Genomic DNA, 20,998 nt, shown 5'->3' with positions numbered 1-20,998 from the left:
GGAAAAAAAAAAACCAACATTGAAATGGGAGAATTGTCAAGAAGTTTCAAAATGAGTCAAACTAGCTTCATGGACTGGACCTCACTAAAAACGTTCACTTGATGTCGCAATGTCATATTGACCGCTGCAGTTGAAATCTGTTTGTTCTGTCTCTGTCTCGTGCTAAAGATAACACCCGAGCCCTCTTCTCCCCCGCCCTTGGGATCTGGGGTGCCGAGCCCTGTGAATGTCAGAACAAGGGCAGTGCTTGATTCTACCCTGTGCTTTCTCTTCAGGAAATCGCAGAAGCAGCCCCCCGGCCTATGGGTTCCGTCTCTCACCAGAAGAAGAAATGAGGAGACAGCGGCTGCACAGATTTGACAGCCAGCGAGGCAGCCCAGCCTTGTGAACAAACACGGTCCGGTTGTGCAATAATTACCCCCAGACCCCCAGCTTTGTACAAAAGCAGAGAGGGCGCCTGACCATCCCAGTTGCTCACCTCTGCAGTGGCCTGTCATCCTGCAGCCACCATGAGTCCAACTGATGTTTTGAGCTAGTTGACATCTTGAGACCAGACTTGTTTTGACAGCCCCCAGCTCTCTGGGAATGGCACTCTCGACCTTGTTCCCTTGCAGACAGAAGCTCGGGCGTCTCCACGTGGGGACCAGTTTCCACGCTCCTGTCTCTCACTGCTGACTCAGCGGAGCTTCTGCCTTGTTATGTCTTTGAGGACCGTGACCTTTGCCAGGAGGTTTGTGTTCACCAGCCCAGAAGATCAGGTCCTCCTCCTGCTCCGTGCCCGACTTGGCAGGAAGTGGGGAGCCATCCCTCGTCCTCCTGGCACGTTGCCATGGTGACTTTCCAGGCACCGGATGTAGCCGTCATTGCAGGGTGTCGTCCCGGCCTCCCTTGCCCAGACGCCTCGGTTCCTGGGGCCCCCATGTCTGAGCGGTGTCTGCAGTGAACCTGCTTTTCTCTGATGCCCCTCTGCCTTCCCAGGATGTGTCAGTGGGAAAGCTTAAGTGAGACCTTAGACGGGAAATCAGTTCCACACTCCACGACCCGGCAGGTGGCACGGACAACCCAGCTCCTCTCCATCCCAGAGCCTCTCCAGGAACGATGTCACATCCCGGAGCTGCGACTTGTATTTAACTAACCAGCAAAGCAGCAGCAGGTGCCACATGCAGAGGAGTGACCAGCAGCTTGGTCACAGAGAAATCCTTCCTGAGGAAGTATTTTTTTTTTTCTCATAAAAGTGCCTTTTAATTGACCACTGTAACAGCCACCCTCCAAGACACTGCCCTAACACACAGACCCCAAGTCACTTAAGACGTGTTTCCTGGTGCTCGTGTTTCAGGAATAAAACGAAAAGGTCGAATATCACTGATGTCTTACATCACTGAGATATTTATATTTAAAGAGAGTTAGAAGCAGAAAAGGATCTTCCTCTATGGCTTTATCTAGCATTTATATAATTTTCTGATTATGAAAGTAATATATATACCTTGTATATGCATAAAGCCAACATCTGGCAGGAAATGCACCCACATATTAACAGAGGTTATTTAGGAAGGTGGAGTGCATAGGATTTTGCTTTCTGCTTTTTTCACAATTTTATATTGTTCTCTTTTTAAAATGTGTGTATATGTATATGTGTGTACTGCTTTTGCAGTAGGGAAACTGATTTATATAATAATAAATGAAGAAATATATAACCAGGAAAATGGACTCAAGAATAAGTATTGTGTCTCTGTTGATAAAATTTACAATATAAACAGAAATACAAAAAAATACATGTGCAATTTAAAAATCACCTGTGTCTCCACCAGGGTTAAGATTTTAAGGATATTGCTTTCTCAGGCTTTGTATATGTTTCACAAGTTTGGAGCATACCAACTATGCAGTTTTGTGTCTGGTTCCTAATCTCGGCTGACCTGGGTGAGACTTTGTCACTTGCATGTAAATGAGCTAACAAACCATGTGAGACCTGGGAGCACTTTGACCTGCCAGCTGGAACAATGTTACCTGAGCTCCTCAGCTTAATTTCTGACTGATACAAAGCGACATGCAGCACATTTATAGTATGAATTGTATCTCTGAGCCTTGCAGCTTCAAACACTTTAACATTGAAATGTTTAAGCCATATGTCATTCCTCTTCTCCCAAACTCTTGGAACTTGTTTCCCATGACCTCTGCTGGCGATGCGTGCATACTAAGTCGGTTCAGTCGTGTCCGACTCTTTGCAACCCCATGGACTGTAGCCCACCAGGCTCCTCTGTCCCTTGGATGCTCCAGGCAAGAATACTGCAGTGGGTTGCCATTTCCTCCTGCAGGGGATCTTCCCAACCCAGGGATCAAACCCGGGTCTCTTAAGTCTCCTGTATTGGCGGGCAGGTTTACCACTAGCGCTACCTGGGAAGCCCCCTACTGGGAATAACCTCATTCTTACATTCCATCTTCTGATAGCACATGTAAAGGTAACTCTGACATTTATATTTGGCTCTATGATTATTTGTACACAACTGTAGAAAGACATGCCTTCTACACAGGAGCACAGATTATGAATGGCTGTGGAATGAGGTCTTGTTAACGCCACACTTTCCAGCTCTCTCACTGCATCACCCAAAGGCTGGTCCCTGCCTCCCAGTAGAGGCTTATTCAGTGTTGGTTTCTCACCAGAGTATTTTTTCAATGCAGTAAAAGTCCAGCCACTGTATATGGAGGTATTTATATTTTTTATGGTTGTCAAGTCTAGTAATAGTAGCTCCTTGCTCTGTTTCACTTGTCAGATGTAAAGACACCAGAACTGGATTTCAGATGGTGTAACTGTAATAGGCACACCTTATTTATGGAGTGGATTATCACTAAACTTTCAGATGTGGGAAAGGTCATATCAGTTATAAATATAAACCAGTTATCTTAGCACAACAATAAAGATGTTTTGGAAATTATTTTAATTACTTTGTTCAGTTAATAGGCTTGCTTGTAACCAAGTGCTTATTATTTTCAATATCCATCTTATCTTTTCTTCCTACAGTAAGGAATCTCCAAAGTTACACCACAAAACTGAAACTGGGTTGAGAAAGACAAGCAAAAGCAGTGTATTCAACTAATTATCTCTCAGGGAGTAAACATTTAGAGGTGGTTTTAACTTTGGTTTCTTTGCTTAATAGTGATTTCCTGGTTTGTTAAACATTCCCACGCTTTGGTTGTGATCAGTCAACTTAGGAGACCTCTTAATTCAGACTCTTTCCTTGGTTTTCAAGATGAGGAACCAGTTAAAATTGCTTCCTCTTTATGACCTTGAATGTATTTAGTGCCTGTGATTCCAAAGTTGTACTTGATTGTTCATAGCCCCTCTGTCCTTTTAAGCTGTCTGTTGTTGAGGCCTGGACAGTAAAAGGCTGGTTTTTGTAGAATTGGGGCCAGTATACATATCCATCACACGTTCTGCTGCTTGGGAAGTAAGTTAAGAATCTGAGAAAACAGAGTCGCTCAGTTGTGTCCGACTCTATACGACCCTATGAACTGTAACCCGCCAGACTCCTCTATCCAATAAATTTTCCAGTCAAGAATACTGGAGTGGGTTTCCATTTCCTACTCCAGGGGTGATCTTCCCAACCCAGGGATAGAATCAGTATCTCCTGCTTTGGCGGGCAGATTCTTTACCACTGAGCTACCTGGGGGATTAAAAGACTGAGACCCATCACCAGAAAAGGACAGTAAAACCCAGAGGGTGTGGCAGACCTGGCCGCCTCCTTCCTGGTCCTAGTTTCTCTTGAAAGTCAGTGAAGAATTGTATTCAATTAATAACTGATGCAAAGAGCTGACTCATTGGAAAAGACCCTGGTGCTGGGAAAGATTGAAGACAGGAGAAAGGGGCAACAGAGAATGAGATGGTTGGATGGCATCACCGACTCAATGGACATGAGTTTGAGCAAGCTCCAGGAGATGGTGAAGGACAGGGAAGCTTGGCGGGCTGCAGCCATGGGGTCGCAGAGTCGGACACAATTGAGTGACTAAACAACAAGTCATTAAAAAACAAAATCCTATCATCTCTTCCCTTCCCTTCCTGTGGATTACTGCAATCATTTTCTTTCTGCTTTGCCCCAGTCTTTTTTAGAGTCACAGACTCCCTGCTTAAAATCTCTGTTAATTGCCCCACTCAATACTTAAAATTCATCTTCACTCAGTTCTACACAGCGCTGCCCATTAATCTCCCAAAATCTACTTTGTGATGCTACCCACCATGTCAGTACCTTTTTATCATTTCTCTGTTGCCAAAGGATAAAGGTCAAACTCATTCGCCTCAACCATGGGGCTCCAGCCAGCCTTTCAGTCTCACCCTCACTTATCCCTAAGGGAGTCTGTGCTGCTGCTAACAGGTCTCATTGCTGTCCAGGCCACGAGCATTCCTGACCCTGTGACTTCCATGCAGTAACCTATTCCTCTCTCTTAGATCCTCATCCAGATCCTCCCCGTTCTGCCCCCAGAATGATCTGCCCTTGGAGGGTGTTCATCACAGTTTCCATAAGCCGCTTACAATTGCTAGTTATCCTGAAGTGAGAGAAGGTCTTTGGATTGTAAGCTTCACAAGGGCAGGACTTTGACTGTGTTTCTGTGCATCTCTTCATAGTACCTGATACAATGTCTGAAGTGTAAAAATCACTAAAGTTTTTGTGGGGTGAAACAGAAAGAAGCTCATTTATAACATCACCAGTGGCACACGTGAAAAGAGGTGTCTGTTGCTGCTTGATGTTGTTGACTGTGTGTCTGTTTTCTTGAATCACAGGAAAGAATCACTTGAAAGAAAGCTTTTGTCCATGTTGTTGTTCAGTCACTCGGTCTTGTTCGACTCTTAGAGACCCCATAGACCACAGCACGCCAGGCTTCCCTGCCCAGTATCTCCCAGAGTTTGCTCAAACTCATGTCCATTGAGTCGGTGACACCAGCCAACCATCTCATCCTCTATTGCCCCTTTCTCCTGCCCTCCATCTTTCCCAGCATCAGAGTCTTTTGCCCATAGAAGCAGAAACATCCAGGCCTTCCCCAAGGCTTACCGGATGGTGGGGAGAGGTCACCATCCTCCTGCGCCCAAAGCTGGTTCCATGTCACGAATGCTGCAATATAGTGCACAAAACTCAAGATTCCAGGACCTTCAAAGCATATCACCAAGGAGCCCCCATGGATACCACCAAGTCTGGCCACTGCTCCTTCGCAGGTGTGTTTGTGTGTCTGTGCTCACTGCTTTTTCCCCCATGGCATTTTTGACATCTTGTTCAGGAATCTTCAGATGAACTGGCAGATTGGAACATTCGATTTTTACTTTATCGAGGAAAACCAGAACATGACTAGCAGAAATCACTGAATTTGGTTGTAATACATATTGCTGCTTGGGCAGAGAATTGTGTGATAAAACCAGTAGTATGGGAGGCCATGGTGTAGTGGGTAAAACATAATCTTAAGCAATCGATGGACCAGGGTTCAAGTTCTCCTGGTGTTGACTGTGTGACCCCGAGCGAGTCACTTATCCTCTCTAAACCTCAGCTTCCTCATCTGTTCCTGTCATATAGTAGGTGCTCAAGAAACGTTCATTTGCTAACATCATTGCTCTTTAAGTGAGTACACGACTGTGCATGCTCAGCTGCTAAGTCATGTCCAACTCTTTGCAACCTCATGGACTGTATCCCACGGGGCTCCCCTGTCCATGGATTTCCCAGGCAAGACTACTGGAGTGGGTTGTCATTTCCTCATCTGGAGGATCTTCCCAACCAAGGGACCAAAACTACATCTCCTGCATTTGTAGGCAGACTTTTTTTTTTTTTTTAACCACTGAGTCACCTGGGAAGCCCAGTTGGACCAAATAACCACTGAAGTTCCCTCCTAATTAAAAAAAGGTGCTCCATGAAACAGCTATTGAATATCTGCACTGCACCCACCCCTGTGCCATGAGAATAAAAATACCTCCTAACCCCTAACTTTCAGTTACTCTGGTTGTCAGTAACAGTACCTTACATTTTATATCTCTTTGTAGTTATATTTCTTAATATTTAATACTTATATTTCTTAATTTTTTAAAGTTTTTTTGAACTTTTTTAAAGTCTTTATTGAATTTGTTACAATATTGCTTCTGCTTTATGTTTTGGCTTTTTGGTGTGAGGCATGTGGGATATAAGCTCCCTGAAAAGGGATCAAACCCACACCTCCTGCATTGGAAGGCAAAGTCCTAACCACTGGACTGCTAGGGAAGTCCCATATAGCTCTTACTTTTAACCCTTACAGCAACCCTGTGAAGCAGGTGGTCTCATTTTTCAACTGGTAGGACAACTGAGACCCACAAGATCAGAGCCCCATGCCGGTGGGTGAACTCAATTCAGCAGAGGTTTGGTTTCATGTCCACTCCAGCTCACCACTGCATGGAGGACAGTGCTCCTTGGAGCCTCAGAATCACACTTTCCCAAGCCCGGGGCGGGGGGGTGGGCACTGTCTATGCTCCCCTCATGCTCTTCCCATCTGCAGATCACACTTCTACCATGTAACCTTTCCTGTTCCCCGCACCCCCGAGCCCACCCTAAGGCAGGACGTATTACAAGGTAGGTTAAGTAGTAAACTCACTTTGGCTTGAAAGAAAATAAACGCACCAGATAAAACACAGTTGCTTTTGGAGGTCATCAGAGAATTTTATATATAATAAGTGATAGTATAAATTGCAATACAACATTTCAATGTCAATAGCAAACCAGGCACCTTGCAAATGTTACATGTTGAAAGTCTTTAACTTTACAACTGTAGGTTAGATAAAGGGATGCAATTTATCAGACACATTTCACATTTTTTTCCTATGAATCATTAAATATTTAAGCACCATAAAATTCAAGCATTTCCATGGATGTGGCAGCCAACCTTGGTGGTTGAAAATGCATTATGCAGAATCTCTGGAAGATAATAACAGTGGCAATTGCAGAGTACTGATTTTTAATGTCAATTGTTTTGTTCCCTGCAGAACTTCCTGATAATGATCCTGCAGGAAATGGTGACTTTTTTTCACATGTGGTACAGTAACTTCGAGAATTGAAATAAAATAGCTTTCCCAAAGACATTAAGAATTGACCAGGTATAAACAATTCTAATCAGTAATTTATATGAGAATCATCATGTTCTACTATGTAAAGAATCCCAAGAAATATGTTTTCATATGAAAGGGCTGGTTTTAAATCAGAGATGTGGCCATAATAAATGTATGAGGTCAGCTATGTGCTGGACATATAACCTTAGAGTTAATTTTCAATGCAAGAGTAGGCATTAAGCCCCATATTGTAAATGTGGAAAATGGAGGTCAGGGAGTTGGTGTAACACCCAGGGTGCTGCCGCTGGAAAGGGACAGCTGAATTGAAACCTAGGTTCAACCAACTTTAAGGCCACATCTTTCCACTGTTCTTGAAGCCATACCAAATAAAAGTAACAGTGATAAAATTAGGCTGGTGAGCTGACAGAAGAACAAATCCATGTAATTTCCTGAAACACAGAGAATGATTTATTTTATTATAATCTCTAAGAGGCTCAAAATAAAACCCTTGATAAATCCAGTTTTAGTAAACCATTCTGTTACTCTTTTCCTCAGCACCAATAACATATACAAATTTTGTAGAGGGGATTTTATGCTAGGACACTCAACATCATGAGGGAACACAGCCTACAGCATGAGTTAAGACATCACGTTTCCACAAAGAGTCTTCTCTCATTGTCAAATCTCTCAAATGTTATTTCTAAAATTTCAGTTTATGGAAATGTATGCTACGTTTCAGAGGAACCTTGGTGACTCAGGGGTAAAGAATCTACCTGCCAATGCAAGAGACATGGGTTCGATTCCTGGGTCGGGAGGATCCCCTGGAGAAAGAATTGGCAACCCACTCTAGTATTCTTGCCTGGGAAATCCCATGGACAGAGGGGCCTGGCAGGCTACAGTCCATGGGGTCACAAAAGAGTTGGATATGACTTAGCGGCAAAACATAAACAAATAAGCTATGTTTCAGGAGTGGGTGAGGGTTAAAGTTCATCAGTCGGCTTTCTGTCAACAACTGTAAGATGAGATTGTGGGTGTGCAGATAGGCTGTCACATTAAAATCATTTGAAATGGTTTGTACTTGTAACCATTTTGTCAATGAGAACTGATACCCAGAGCTGAACATCTAATGTCTAATGATGCTTATTTGAATTGTCAGTGAAGAAAGAACTGAAAGTCAATAACATGCTCAGCTCTACGTGAGCCCTGAGCATACAGCAATGAATGAAGCATGGTCCCCGCCCTCTGGGCTTACATTTTAGCAAGAGAATGAAGGCAGCGGGATGAGACATACAGGAGCTGTGGGGAAAGCATGAGAGAGTGAGCAAATCCCTGACTCGTCCTGGGAGCAGCAGAACGGAGGCCAGGGCATCGTGGGGAAATGCACACAGTCCTCCCTACCAGCTAATTCAGTCTAAAGATAAGTTGTCTGCCAGGTAAACTTACGGGGGTGGGACGGGGACATCACTGGTGGAAAGAGCAGAAGCAAAGTCACAGAGACAGGAATTTGCCTCTGTGATGAGCAGAGAGTTCCCACAGGGCCTTTCCCCCCATGGGAAGCCATCTAGACTTCGTGGGCAGTGGGGTCATTTATCACTGCGGACAGTGACTGCAGCCATGAAATTAAAAGACACTTGCTCCTTGGAAGAAAAGCTATGACAAATCTAGATGGCATATTAAAAAGCAGAGACATCACTTTGCCGACAAAGGTCCATAAAGTCAAAGCTATGGTTTTTCCAGTAGTCATGTAGGGATGTGAGTTGGACCATAAAGAAGACTGAATGCCAAAGAATTGATGCTTTCGAACTGTGGTGTTGGAGAAGACTCTTGAGAGTCCCTTGGATTGCAAGGAGATCCAACCAGTCAATCCTAAAGGAAATCAACCCTGAATATTCATTGGAAGGACTGATGCTGAAGCTGAAACTCCAATACTTTGGTCACCTGATGCGAAGAGCTGACTCGTTGGAAAAGACCCTGATGCTGGCAAAGATTGAAGGCAGGAGGAGAAGGAGGTGACAGGGAATGAGATGGTTGAATGGCATCACTGACTCAATGGACATGAGTTTGAGCAAGCTTTGGGAGATAGTGAAGGACAGGGGAGCCTGGTGTGCTGCAGTCCATGGGGTCGCAAAGAGTTGGGCATGACTGAGCAATTGAGCAACAACAAAAACCAAAGAATAACAAAATTAAGTTTGCATCTCAGAGAAATGATGATGAGAATTTTAAACTGGAGGCAGCAGCTGGGAGATGTCTACTACACGAGCAGAGGTGAAGGACAAAGGCTATATTAAGACAGGTGCAGTGAGGTCGGAGAAGAAGATAGCAATCCACAGGAAGTGGCAACTGAAGTTGAGGTCTGGGGGAATCTGAGAGGGGAGGGATTATAGTGGATCGGCCTCCCTCCGCTGGCAGCATGGATGGGCCACTCATTGAGAATAAGAGCCTGAAAGGAAACACCCTGACCCCCAGCTCATAGCAACTGTCTTTGGGCAGTCCAGAAGCATTTCAACTAACTCTCTGCAGGAGAGGGTTTGGGAGAAGGACCTTTTGGTAAGGATAATCACCAGTAAGGGATTAGGAGAAGAACTTTAAAGCTTTGTTCATCCTTCAGAGAGGAAGGAGAGAAGTACCCTGAATGGGTAACTAGATAAAGAAACTAATGGCCTAAAAATTACTGTGGTTTTCTAATGCAAGATAGTTATTTTTTCCATCATTTTGCTTTTTCGAGCATTGAAAATAATTTTTCAAAATCAGCAGGCAGCATTTTACTGCATTCAGAGGGGACTCTTGTGATACTAGTATTTTGAAATCAGCCTTGTACACTACCGTGGGCTCACTGTGGAGGAACTTGTCCACTTAATTCAGGCTTTTTTTTTTTTAATTTATTTGGCCAGTTTGTTAAGATAATATTCTAATACTAAAACGAAGGTGTTTAAAATAGCAAACAAGATATGTTTCCTTATGGTCCATCAATCATCCTTTCGTCTTCCCAGAAAATGTTCTCAGAACAATTTCGTGAATGAACGAGATGAATTTTTGGAAGGCTTGAATTTAGGTAATATATGAAAAAAACTTTTGGAATCAGAAAATGGTAATTATAAATAAGGTTGAAATTGGCTTAAATTTCAGGTGTATGCAAATATTTAACATGCCATAGCAGAGTTTAAAAAAATTAATAAATGGGTCAAATGAACTAGGAAATATTCTGGTACATCAAGATAATACTTCCTCTTAAAATGTGCATTTTTCTCTTTTTACCAGGAAGCAGGCTTAAAAAAATTGCCATCCTGGGGGGCAGCCCAGAGCAAGATTCATTTGAAATACATTCTGCATATAAGAGCACACTCCCAATCAATATTTGGCAAGAAAAGCATTTCTTATAAACAAAGTTTTAATTATTATTAAGTGCATTGAAACTAAGCACTAAAATGAGTGTCACTTTCTCATGGGAAATTTCTTTAGTTTTCTCTAAAATATCAATTTTTTAACATGAGAAAAGGAAATTTAATAAAAGTCTTTTCCAATAAGCCTTTTGATTTTCAGGATTAGACCACAGAATTCTAGCAAAACAGAAAACATATCCTTTTGCTAGACAGAAAACTACTCACTATAAAATGACATGACCTCTAAGCTTTTGTTAAAAAAAAAAAGCCAAATATCAAACTGCTGCCTTGGTCTAATATTGATATAGAATACAAGAATGTTTTTAGGATAGGAAAAACAGGATGCTCCTATAAAAACCAATAACAGAACACAAGATTCAAGCTGTAGGTTGTCTTTGTTGCATTTAAAAGTGTCAGGTCTTTGGCGGGGGTGGGGGGTGACGATGACTTAAATGAATCTTCTTACCTTAGTTTAATTAAGTCGGCCCTTAATTTTCTCCCAAGCGCATAATGATAGCTCTGTCACTTCCCTGCATGAGATGCCATTATGTGGATGGAGGGAAAGTGTCCTTTGTGGGGCTGTGGGGCGGCTCTGTAGGCGTACCCAGGGGAGGGAAGGGGTCTGCTTTGTGTGAACGTGGCCCCATGTGGCTCCAGGACCATTAACACACACACACGCGGAAGACAAGGCGGACCCCGACTGGGCCAAAGCGGTCTGTTTGGAAGTTCACTGCAGTGGGGAATCAATTTTTGTGAATCACTGCCTTAATATTCATTAATAGCTTTTAGGCTCTTAATCCCTTATTGAACATATTTTTGCCCCATAATTGCTACTTTTCCAAAGGGTTGCCAAAGTAGGCACTTCTATTCTCTGAAAAATGCAGAAGGGAACATAATGTTTTATGTTCATCTGTGATGTGTTTTATGCTAATGTTGCATCTCTGGAATATACCAACCATGGTCCTTCATGGCATAATGATTCATTTTGCTTTGAAATGAACTGTTAAGGCTGGCTGTGTGGGTTTTTTTTTCTTAATCTCCTTGGGTCATGGTTTTACAATTATTTAAAGTGCATGGAAAAATAGATTACAGAGGAAATCATTTTGAAACGTAGGAAATCTCTACTTCCTAGTTCATTTGCTGGCCTATTTTTTTTCCTGTAATATCCATCCAGAAGCCCACTGTATTATAGAGTAATTGACTTCAATTGTTTGAGTTGCTATTAACCAATGAATGAAGTTTCCAGTAATGTCATTTGTAATCTGGCCTTTATCGTCTATTTGCCTTCCCCTGAATTAGCATACTGTTAAATAAAGCCAGCTTTTCCCACCATCCTCAATGAAAGAATATCTGGGTTTCGTCTAGATTGGTAGGTCCAAGCAAATCCACATGTGTAGCATTTGCTTAATCTGTCTGGAACAGAGGAAGGAGTTATATAGTCCTCTGGGAATAACCACATCAAAACAGAAGGAACGGCTAAACCAGGAGTCTAAGATGAGCACCACTGAATCTCTTAGCACATCCTAGGATGTCTCAGCCTCCTGGCAAGTTTCTCTTGGTGACCTGATTGTGAAAGGTGGGATCTTAGCTATGCTTCACACAGACCTGGCACCTGCTGATTTTCTGGCGTTGAGCATGGCTTTCTTTCAAGGTGTCCGGTAATGGTGCAGAGGAAAACTGCAAGTCAGGTCTCACCGTTGTCAGCCAGAAACTATACTTGTTGGCAAAAAAGTGGCAAGTTCCCTGCCGGCCTTGGCATTCCAGGAACGGTGCGGCTCTGAAATCCTCTAGGCAGCTGCCTGGGGACATGAGGGCCTGCCCGCCTCCTTGGTCCCCAGCGCCTGTGTGCTACCCAGACAACAGGAGAGAATTAGGGCTCAGACATGCACAGACAACCCCAGACCCAACCAGTGACACACCCAGGTCTGGGCCTGACTTTACATTTTCCCTAAAAATCATGCCAGGAAGAAGAGACTATGATCTGCTAAGGAAAGGTGGCTCAGTGGTGAAGAATCTGCCTGCAATGCCAGAGATGCGGGAAACACAGGTTCAATCCCTCGGTCAGGAAGATCCCCTGGAGGAGGAAATGGCGACCCACTCCAGTATTCTTGCCGAGAAAATCCCATGGACCAGGGTAGCCTGGCAGGCTACAAGTCCATGGGATCGCAAAGAGTCAGACACGACTGAGCAAACAGGAAAGGATGGGCTAGCCTGGTGGCTCAGTGATAAAGAACCTGCCTGCCATTGCAGGAGATCCTTGGGCGGCAAGATCCCCTGGAGAAGGGAATGGCAGCCCGCTCCAGTATTCTTGCCGGGGGGAATCCCATGGACAGAGGAGCCTGGCGGGCTGCAGTCTATGGGGTCACAAAGAATTGGACTGGACACAGCGACTCCATAATGACAACAAAGCAAAGGGTACATGGGAAAGGAGATGGGTGCACACACAAAAAGAAACCCCTTTCACTAAGGGCTGATGCAAATCCATCCTCTAAATTCTACTCGAGTAATACAAAAATTCATCCACAATAAGCAAAACAGAGTGGCCCTGTGTCTCAGCAGGCTATAGTATGGTGTGGCCTTCATGACTCCCATGCCAAACTGTCGCCCATCGGCCCTGGATTCTCAAAACTACAGTCCAGTCGAGATGGAAGGGGCGCGGAGGTGGGTCTTAGGGACGGCGGAGGTGCGGGGGCTCACCATGAGGAAGGAGTACCCGATCCAGAGGCTCCTCCAGGCCCGCGGACACGGGGGGATGGACTGGTCTTGGCTGTGCACCGCCACAGCCTGGGCGGGGGCCTCGCACACGGCGCAGCGGCTGATGTACGGGCGGATCTCGTCCTCCGAGAGCGGCTTCATGGGCAGAGGCGCGGTGCTCGCCAGCCAGTAGGACCTGTCGTTCCTCCGGGCATAGTGGCACACCTGGTGGATGTTGCAGTAGGCGAAGGGCAGCGTGCTAAAGATGGGGAGGCAGGAGCCCGCCAGACCTGGGCAGGGGAGACCACGTGGAGGCTGAGTGCTCTGCTCGGGGATGACCTTCCCTACCCGGCCCCCTCTGCAGACACTCATCTGGCATTGGGCGGGGGGTGGGGACGGGGGCACCGGGTGGGGGTCCGGGGGCCTGGCCAAAGCCTGCTGCTGTGGGCACCTGACCACTTCGGCCACCTCTCAGGCCTCACGGGTCTGGCTGCTTTTTTCCCTGGATCCCACATCGCTCTCCTGAGTCAAGCAACAGGCCAGGATGCTCGAGAGAGAGACGTGAGCACACCTCTTCTCGGAAAGCTTCAGGAATTTTCAGGAAGCTGCTGGCCCAGCTTGGTGGGGATGGGGAGCTGGAGGAGCCAAGAGGCAGTGAGAATATAGCAAGAAAAGGCTTGAGAAGTGGGGACTCGGGGGTACCCAAGCCGGACGGCTGCAAGAAGTGATTGGAAGCCAGGACCTGAATTCCGAACAAGTTTTGGCCAGGTTTGGAGATCGTGGTGATGGTTCAAAAGAAAGGCCTGTTTATACAGCAGTAAAGATGGTCAGAGGTAATTAGGGAGCAGGAGCTCAAAGGACTCAGAGAAGTTCAGCCCCGGGGAAGGTGGGGAGAGCAGGTCTGGGTCTATGTCTAGCGTTGCTCGAGTATTAAGTTGGCCAAAAAGTTCCTTGGGGTTTTTCCCATAGGATTACACATTTTCAGCCAATCCAATAAAGCAGACCAGAGGATGCAGGCTTGGTCCATCTCGTTAAGGAGTTTGGGTTTTATTCCAAGAGCTCTGCAGAGCGCAGTCACAGTGGGGTGGTCACAGAGCAGGGCCGGGGAGCTGACACTGGCGCCCCCCACAGGCCTGCATGCTTTTATCACCCTTACTGGCCGCGGGGTCACGCCCAGTGAGAGAGGGGACAGGACGCACCTCACCACCAGCTGATCCTGTGGGCTCAGCCCTCGCGCACCCACCACGGCAACCACCACTATCTTAGGGAGGACATGAGTGTCAGCATCTGGGGACTCAACCCTCAGCTTAGAAGTCAGTTTCTGAGGCTTACAAATCCACTATTGGAAGCTGACAAAGAGTGCTAAGGAATGACACTCCAAGTAAAGTTCTGATGTTGTTAAAAGGTGTAAATTTGCAACTAGTAGATACATAAGTCCTAGTGATCCAATGCATAGTGGAATGAATATAGACAACAATATTGTATCATAATCCTTAAATTTATGAAGAGATGAGATCATAATTATTCCCACCACAAAAAAGAAATGATAACTATGTGATATGATGGAGGTGCCAACAATCGGTACAATGAAGTCATTACTATATATATATGCATCAGATCAACGCCTTCGACACCTTAAACTTACATGTTATATGTCAAATGTATTTCATTTGACAATGAATTCCAAAAGAGTACTGGAGTGGGTTGCCATTTCCTTCTCTAGGAAATCTTATCGACTCAGGGATTGAGGGAGTTTCTCCAGGAACCAACCATATCCTGATTAAATCATTTACATTGGGAAATAAAAGTTGCTTTTTATATCAGAGTTATACTTACTGAGGAAGAATTATTTTTAAACTAATACTATGTAGTCAGATAATAATAATTATTAAAAATTATAAATAACATTTTAAATGGTTATTTTATAATTTTATTTTATAATTATAATTTCAAAATTTTATAAAAATTTTATATTTGTCATTAAAAATTTTATAATAATTAGTATTTAAAATTAGAAATAAAAATATAGTAATGATATAGCCAGTATGAGCTTTCTTGGCACCTCACAGGGTCATAGATTTAACAATATTAGTTGAGAATTAGCATGGTAGTTGAAAAAGAAAAAAAAATTTCATAGAAGATGAGTGATCATTTAAGATGTTAATGAATCCATGAAACTAACCCAAAAGTCTTGCTCATAAGCAATGAACCGGGGTGAACACATGCCATCTACGTACCTAGGTCTTGATTGTGAGCTTTCTCCTGTCCTTCCAGGTATAGCAGACTATACCCAGTCCAGAGCCTGGGCATGCCCGTGGGGCAGGTGGGTTCTCCATCGGTCTGACTGTGGAGAACCAGGAGGAAGCCACTGAGGTATCCAGGGCCAAACCCTATGGGCCCAGGATCCCCCACGGGCCCAGGAGGGCCTGGAAGAATAAGGAAACATAAAGAAAGGTGGTTTAGGGAGTTCAGTTTAACAGATATTTCCAAGTACCTCTGTCTGATGCTACGCTAAGTACTCAGAGAGCAGAGAGGAATGTCCCCCTCACACAACTGCAATGCACCCCAACAACTCATTCAACAAGGACACCGTTTAGCAGCTTCTAGCTGCTTGGGTTACATCAGCATACAAGCAGTCGAAAATACCTGCCCTCCTACAGCTTACATTCTACTTGAAGAGGAGAAATGACAAGTAATAAGCATAATGAAAATGTAAACTATGAAATACTTAATAAAGGGTAATTGCTGAGAAGAACCACGATGGGGTAACGACAGCCAGTGTGGGATCTCCCAGACTTTTCCAATTAGACTAGGAGTCTGCTATCTGAGAAGGTGACTCTCAGGAGTGGGCCTGTCTTATAGCTCCCAGACGCGTTCCATGGTCCTCCCATATTGTCAGTTCCATTCTAAAGACAAGGGTTTAGAATCCATTGTGATTGTTGTTTAGCCACCAAGTTGTGTCTGACTCTTTGCAACTCAGGGACTGTATAGCCCATGAGGCTCCTCTGTCCATGGGATTTCCCAAGCGACAATGCTGGAGTGGGTTGCCATTTCCTACTCCAGGGGATCTTTCCAACCCAGGGATTGAATCCGGGTCTCCTGCATTGCCAGGCGGGTTCTTTACTGCTGAGCCCCCAGGGAGGCCCGTGTGTTTGGCTCTGTATCTCTTCTTTTATACGAAAGGCAAATGGAAGAAGCCCAAGTTCTAGATCTCTAACTGGCTGGTGGGAAATGAACAGCTATACAGAATATGAGCAGGGACATCTCCTTCGGCCTCTCTAAGGGGGTGACCTCCTGAAGAAGGTCAGTGGCTACTTCTGATTGCCAAAAGCAGAGGGTGGAGTTAGACTTTGACACCTTTAAAAAAGGTGTTTGTTAAAAGCTTTTGTTTCTGGAAGACTGGCAGCTCTTCTCATCTATGCTGTAAACCAGAGGCTACAACCTGGTAGCTTGTGGACTGCATCAGGCCTGCTCATGTGTTTTGTTTGACTTACCAAGATTTGATGAGTTAAGATTTCAGACTAGAAAAGCAGAGTATAGGGAACAGTGGGCCCACATTTCTACACAGCCACAATTTCCACATAACAGAAGCTGAGCCCTGCTTTCAGACTGCAGCCCCCATTTTCCCGAGGCCCCTTCCTCAGCATCCCAGCTCCCCCACACCCCTTCACCTGCTTCTCATTACTAAGCTGGTACTGCCAGATATTCTCCACAGAGGAGACTGTATCTGGGAGTCTTCAGGCCCTAACATATTGTTTGATGAGTTATATTTCAGATTTATATCCTAAAGGGTCTTATCTGCCTTCACCGCAAGCCCACTCACAAGTGTTTTTGAAGAAAAGCCTTGTGTTCTTTGTAAGAGGCATCATCGACTCAATGGACATGAGTTTGAGCAAATTCCAGGAAACAGTGAAAGACAGGGAAGCCTGGCAGGCTGTACTCCATGGGGTCGCAAAGAGTCAGACACAACTGAGAAAAGTGAACAACAAAATGTACTGATGGCTGTATGATAAGACAAATGAACTCGGAAAACCAGAGACCAAGTGATTCAGCCAGTTATGGACGTGAGACCACCCCTGCCGACGCTGAGATCTTCAGCACAGCCTCTCAACGGTACAGCATGCCAGGCTCACACTGGGAAAGCAAACAGCAGAAACGGCTGAGCCTTTTATGCTAATGAATAGTGCTTTGGAAGAGTAATGGACACAAGGCCTTGACCCGTTTTTATGATAGTCAAGTATCAGTTAGAATGTGGGGCGGGGGGTCCATTCTTTTCTGTTCCTGTTGCTTTGTCTCCCTAAAGCCTGGTGAGTTGGTATCTAAGGCAAATGCTTGAGAGGTCAGAGACCTTGTACACAGTTCTCAGATTCACTGGGCCAGAGAAAAGAAGAGAAATGGAAATTCTTTACCTGGTGCTCCTGGACAGCCTGCTTCTCCCATGTCACCTTTATGACCCGGAGGCCCAGGGGGTCCTGGGAGGCCATCCTCACCCCTCCTGCCATCCAGCCCGGGCTCTCCTTTGCACCCTGCAGGAAAGTTCACAACAGCAATAGCGACAATGAGGTGACACCTGCTAGGCTAGCATTTACTGCCTGAATTCCACTTGGCAGCCTGGGGCCTCCCATCTGGACACACCTGCATTGGCTCGTTCATTTTGCAGGTACGTGAAGTTGGGATTATACCACCTCCTCTTGGCAGTTGGGGTAATTAAGACTCCAAGAGGTCAAGTACCTTGACCAATTAAGGCCAATGAGCCAGGAATGGGCAGAGCCAGGATCTGAAGCCAGAGCAGCAAGGTGTTGAATGAGGCATTTTCATATTTTCTTCGTAGTCTTGTATTTGGACCTGGTTGGGTTTTTTTTTTTTTTTTAACACCGAACATCTATGGCTTTTGTCATTGAATATTTTCCTTAATAATGATGCTTTAGAAGCCTGAATGGAGGAATGAATACAACTGAAGAGCATTCAGTTGAGAGACAGTCAGGTTAAATTTAAAGCAAGAGCAGCAACTTTTAAAAATCAGCTGTTTGTTGAGAGTTCAAGGCACTAGGGAGCAGGGTAATCTCTTTATGTGAAATTATCTGATTCAGTCTACACAGCTACCACGTGGGGAGACGGAGGCTCAGAGAGGCCACGGTGAGGGTCATGTGTGCAGAGGACATGGACCCAGCAGGCCAAGTGCAGAGGCTGGGCCAGCCATCACCAGCCCCGCGCTCGGGACAAGCCGCAGGGCTCAGGAGTGCTCCCTGGGGCTTCGGCAGCCAGCCGTCACCCTTAGACTCGAGCCGTTCTTCCTTAAGTGTTTGGTTTATTTCAGCCAAGGCATTAATTCATCAGCTGTGATCTGTTTTGGTCTGGGAAGCAGATTTGGTCCCTGCCTGTGGCAGAGCTCGCAGCCCTTACCGTAATTATCTGAATTACTAGCCCCTCGAGGGTTCCAGTGTCTAATCGCTCTCCCTTCCTCGATCATTGTCCTTCTCTAGCCAATCTCTCTCTCTTTCTGCCATAAATCAGTCTAAAACCAATCATTATGTCAAAGAGGCTTCACTCCAGGAGCTGCCCCTCTTTTCCGCACTGGGCTGTGTTCTGGAAGCAGCGGAAGCTCCCTGAGGGAATGAAGGAGGGGCTGCCGCACTCAGGGGACCAGACATCTCACTCGACTCCGCTCTCACACAGGCCCCCCTTAGAGCCATCTGAAATGTGTGCCCCTCAAACCTTTACATTTTGCATCCCCTGCCTGAGTGGCCCCCATAAACCTCCTCTTTTTGTCCCACAACCAGCAGCCCCCGTACCCAATGTTGGTCACAGTACGTTCGATGTGGGCATCAGGGGTGCTCCTGGCTTTTGGGGTGCTCTCATGTCACTTCCTCACCTCTTGGACCATAAATTCTCTTGGAACGTGCTGCACGTCTGGACTGTGTTCTTACATAGTCATCACTCAGTAAGTGAGAAACGAACCCCTCTCCTCCTCCCTAGTGAGGGGAGGGGTGCCCCTCCATGTCTAACTAGGCAGAAGCCTCTTCCTAGATGGTGCTGCTCTCTTTCCACCAGCTTCACAGAGAATATCTGTTATTTTGGAAGGAACCTAGGGCCCCGCGGTGAGCTCAGAGCATTCTTCTCTTTCCCATCCAAAGACATGATTCCAACATGTGGCCACGGGGTGATTCTGGAAAGGGCTGCCCAGGGTTAACGAGCCAGCAAACCAACAGGTGTATCGCAGAGAAGGCAGTTTCTTTCCAACTTCCCAAATGCAGCAAGCCCACTGGCCATCTGGAAAAGAGTCCCCTGACCAGATGTTACAATATGGGCTTTGCTCCCTTTCAAGGAAGACAAACGGAAATTGTAAGTGGATGACGTTTTCCAAGCCCCAGGAAGGAAGGCTTTTGTTAACTTGACATGTAGGCCCAGAGCTTTTCATCTGGAACTTGTTTGCAGGAACAGAAAAACAAACATGTGCTCAGCGGAGTCTGACTCTGCGACCCCATGGACTGTAGCCCACCAGGCTCCTCTGTCCATGGGATTTCCCAGGCAAGAATACTGGAGTGGGTTGCCATTTCCTTCTCCAGGGGATCTTCCTGACCCAGGGATTGAACCTGCATCTCCTGCATCGGCAGGCAGATTCTTTACCATGCACCAGGAACAGACCTACATCTGAAAGCCCAGCACTGTCGGATGGAGTCCCTCCTCTGAGAGGGTCAGGTGTTGAAGAGAAATGCTCCCAAACAGGATGGAGGGAATGGCCATGAGACAGTAACAGTTCAACCCAGAACGGAAACCATTTTTAAGTTCATCACAGGAAGCCTCAGCCTTTGAGGGCCACTCAGGAAGGATGATTGTAGAGATGAATGAGACGTGTGGAGAAAAGCATTAGACCTTCTGTTATCCAGGGTTCTTAACAAATTCAGGTTTTACTTGGTGTGGCCATTACCCACTCAGATTGGGCAGGAAGGAGCCAGAAGTTCATTCTTTTCTCTGTAGATCTCAGCTGCAGCACTTGGCTACAAGATCAGCTCAGAAATGAAAGAGGTCTTGACGGAAAACAGGAAGAAAACCATATTATTTTAAGCGGAGGTGGTACTTCTGTGGGGCAGTTGATCCTTCACAACCAAACTCAGGGTGGTCCTCAATGCCCTGCTCACCCTGCTGAAAGAATCTCCTTCAGAAAAGGAAAGATGACCCAAACCCATAAGTGTTCCAAATTTCCAAATTTGCTGCCATATCGAATGCAGCACTTCCAAAGCATCATCTTTTAGGATGTGAAACAGCTTAGCTGGAATTCCATCTTCTCCACCAGCTTTGTTCATAGTAATGCTTCCTAGGGCTCACTTGACTTCACAGTCCAGGATGTCTGGCTCTAGGTGAGTGATCACACTATTGTGGTTATCTGGGTCATTAAGATCTTTTTTGTACAGTTTTTCTGTGTATTCTTGCCATCTCTTCTTAATCTCTTCTCCCTCTGGTTAGGTCCATACCATTTCTGTCTTTTATTGTGTCCATCTTTGCATGAAACGTTCCCTTAGTATCTCCAATTTTCTTGTAGAGATCTCTAGTCTAGTCTTTCCCATTCTATTGTTTTCCTCTATTTCTTTGCTTTCTCACTTGAGAAGGCTTTCTTATTTCTCCTTGCTAGTCTCTGGAACTGTGAATTCAGTTGGGCGTATCTTTCCCTTTCTCCTTTACCTTTCTACTTCTCTTTTCTCAGATATTTGTAAGTCTTCCTCAGACAACCATTTTGCCTTCTTACATTTCTTTTTCATGGGATGGTCTTGGTCACCACCTCCCATACAATGTTACGAACCAAATGGTTTGGTTTAAATACTTAAGAATCCTGCCACCCTGACAATGACTGAGCAATGCCCAAGTCCATTAGGTGAATAAG

The 20,998-nt window shown here is 45.3% G+C and overlaps 2 protein-coding genes across 8 annotated transcripts in view; one reads left to right on the top strand and one right to left on the bottom strand.

The window, feature by feature from the left end:
- The window catches only part of RHBDD1 (rhomboid domain containing 1), a 187,821-nt gene that overhangs the window by 138,155 nt on the left and 28,668 nt on the right, over positions 1 to 20,998 (top strand). The window contains exon 7 of one of the 4 annotated variants that reach the window (XM_043909851.1): positions 276 to 1,354. The exons of the other annotated variants lie outside the window; for them this stretch is intronic. Coding sequence (XP_043765786.1) covers positions 276 to 388 — 113 coding nt within the window. The 3' untranslated portion in view covers positions 389 to 1,354. Of the gene's footprint in view, positions 1 to 275; positions 1,355 to 20,998 lie in introns of those variants that run through there. 4 annotated transcript variants of the gene reach the window in all.
- Positions 6,639 to 20,998, bottom strand: part of COL4A4 (collagen type IV alpha 4 chain) — a 146,156-nt gene continuing 131,796 nt past the window's right edge. For 2 of the 4 annotated variants that reach the window (XM_043909822.1, XM_043909823.1), the window contains exons 45-49: positions 17,529 to 17,645; positions 15,357 to 15,545; positions 13,123 to 13,409; positions 12,031 to 12,273; positions 7,311 to 7,494 (exon numbers count right to left, since the gene is read on the bottom strand). In XM_043909822.1, the coding sequence (XP_043765757.1) occupies positions 7,453 to 7,494; positions 12,031 to 12,273; positions 13,123 to 13,409; positions 15,357 to 15,545; positions 17,529 to 17,645 (878 nt within the window). In that variant the 3' untranslated portion in view covers positions 7,311 to 7,452. Of the gene's footprint in view, positions 7,495 to 11,414; positions 12,274 to 13,122; positions 13,410 to 15,356; positions 15,546 to 17,528; positions 17,646 to 20,998 lie in introns of those variants that run through there. The other 2 variants (XM_043909825.1, XM_043909826.1) reach the window with 2 other exon arrangements.

The sequence above is a fragment of the Cervus elaphus genome, chromosome 8, assembly GCF_910594005.1.
Source record: "Cervus elaphus chromosome 8, mCerEla1.1, whole genome shotgun sequence".
In the NCBI taxonomy this organism is placed as follows: Eukaryota; Metazoa; Chordata; class Mammalia; order Artiodactyla; family Cervidae; genus Cervus; species Cervus elaphus.
This window is presented reverse-complemented; position numbering and strand designations above follow the sequence as displayed.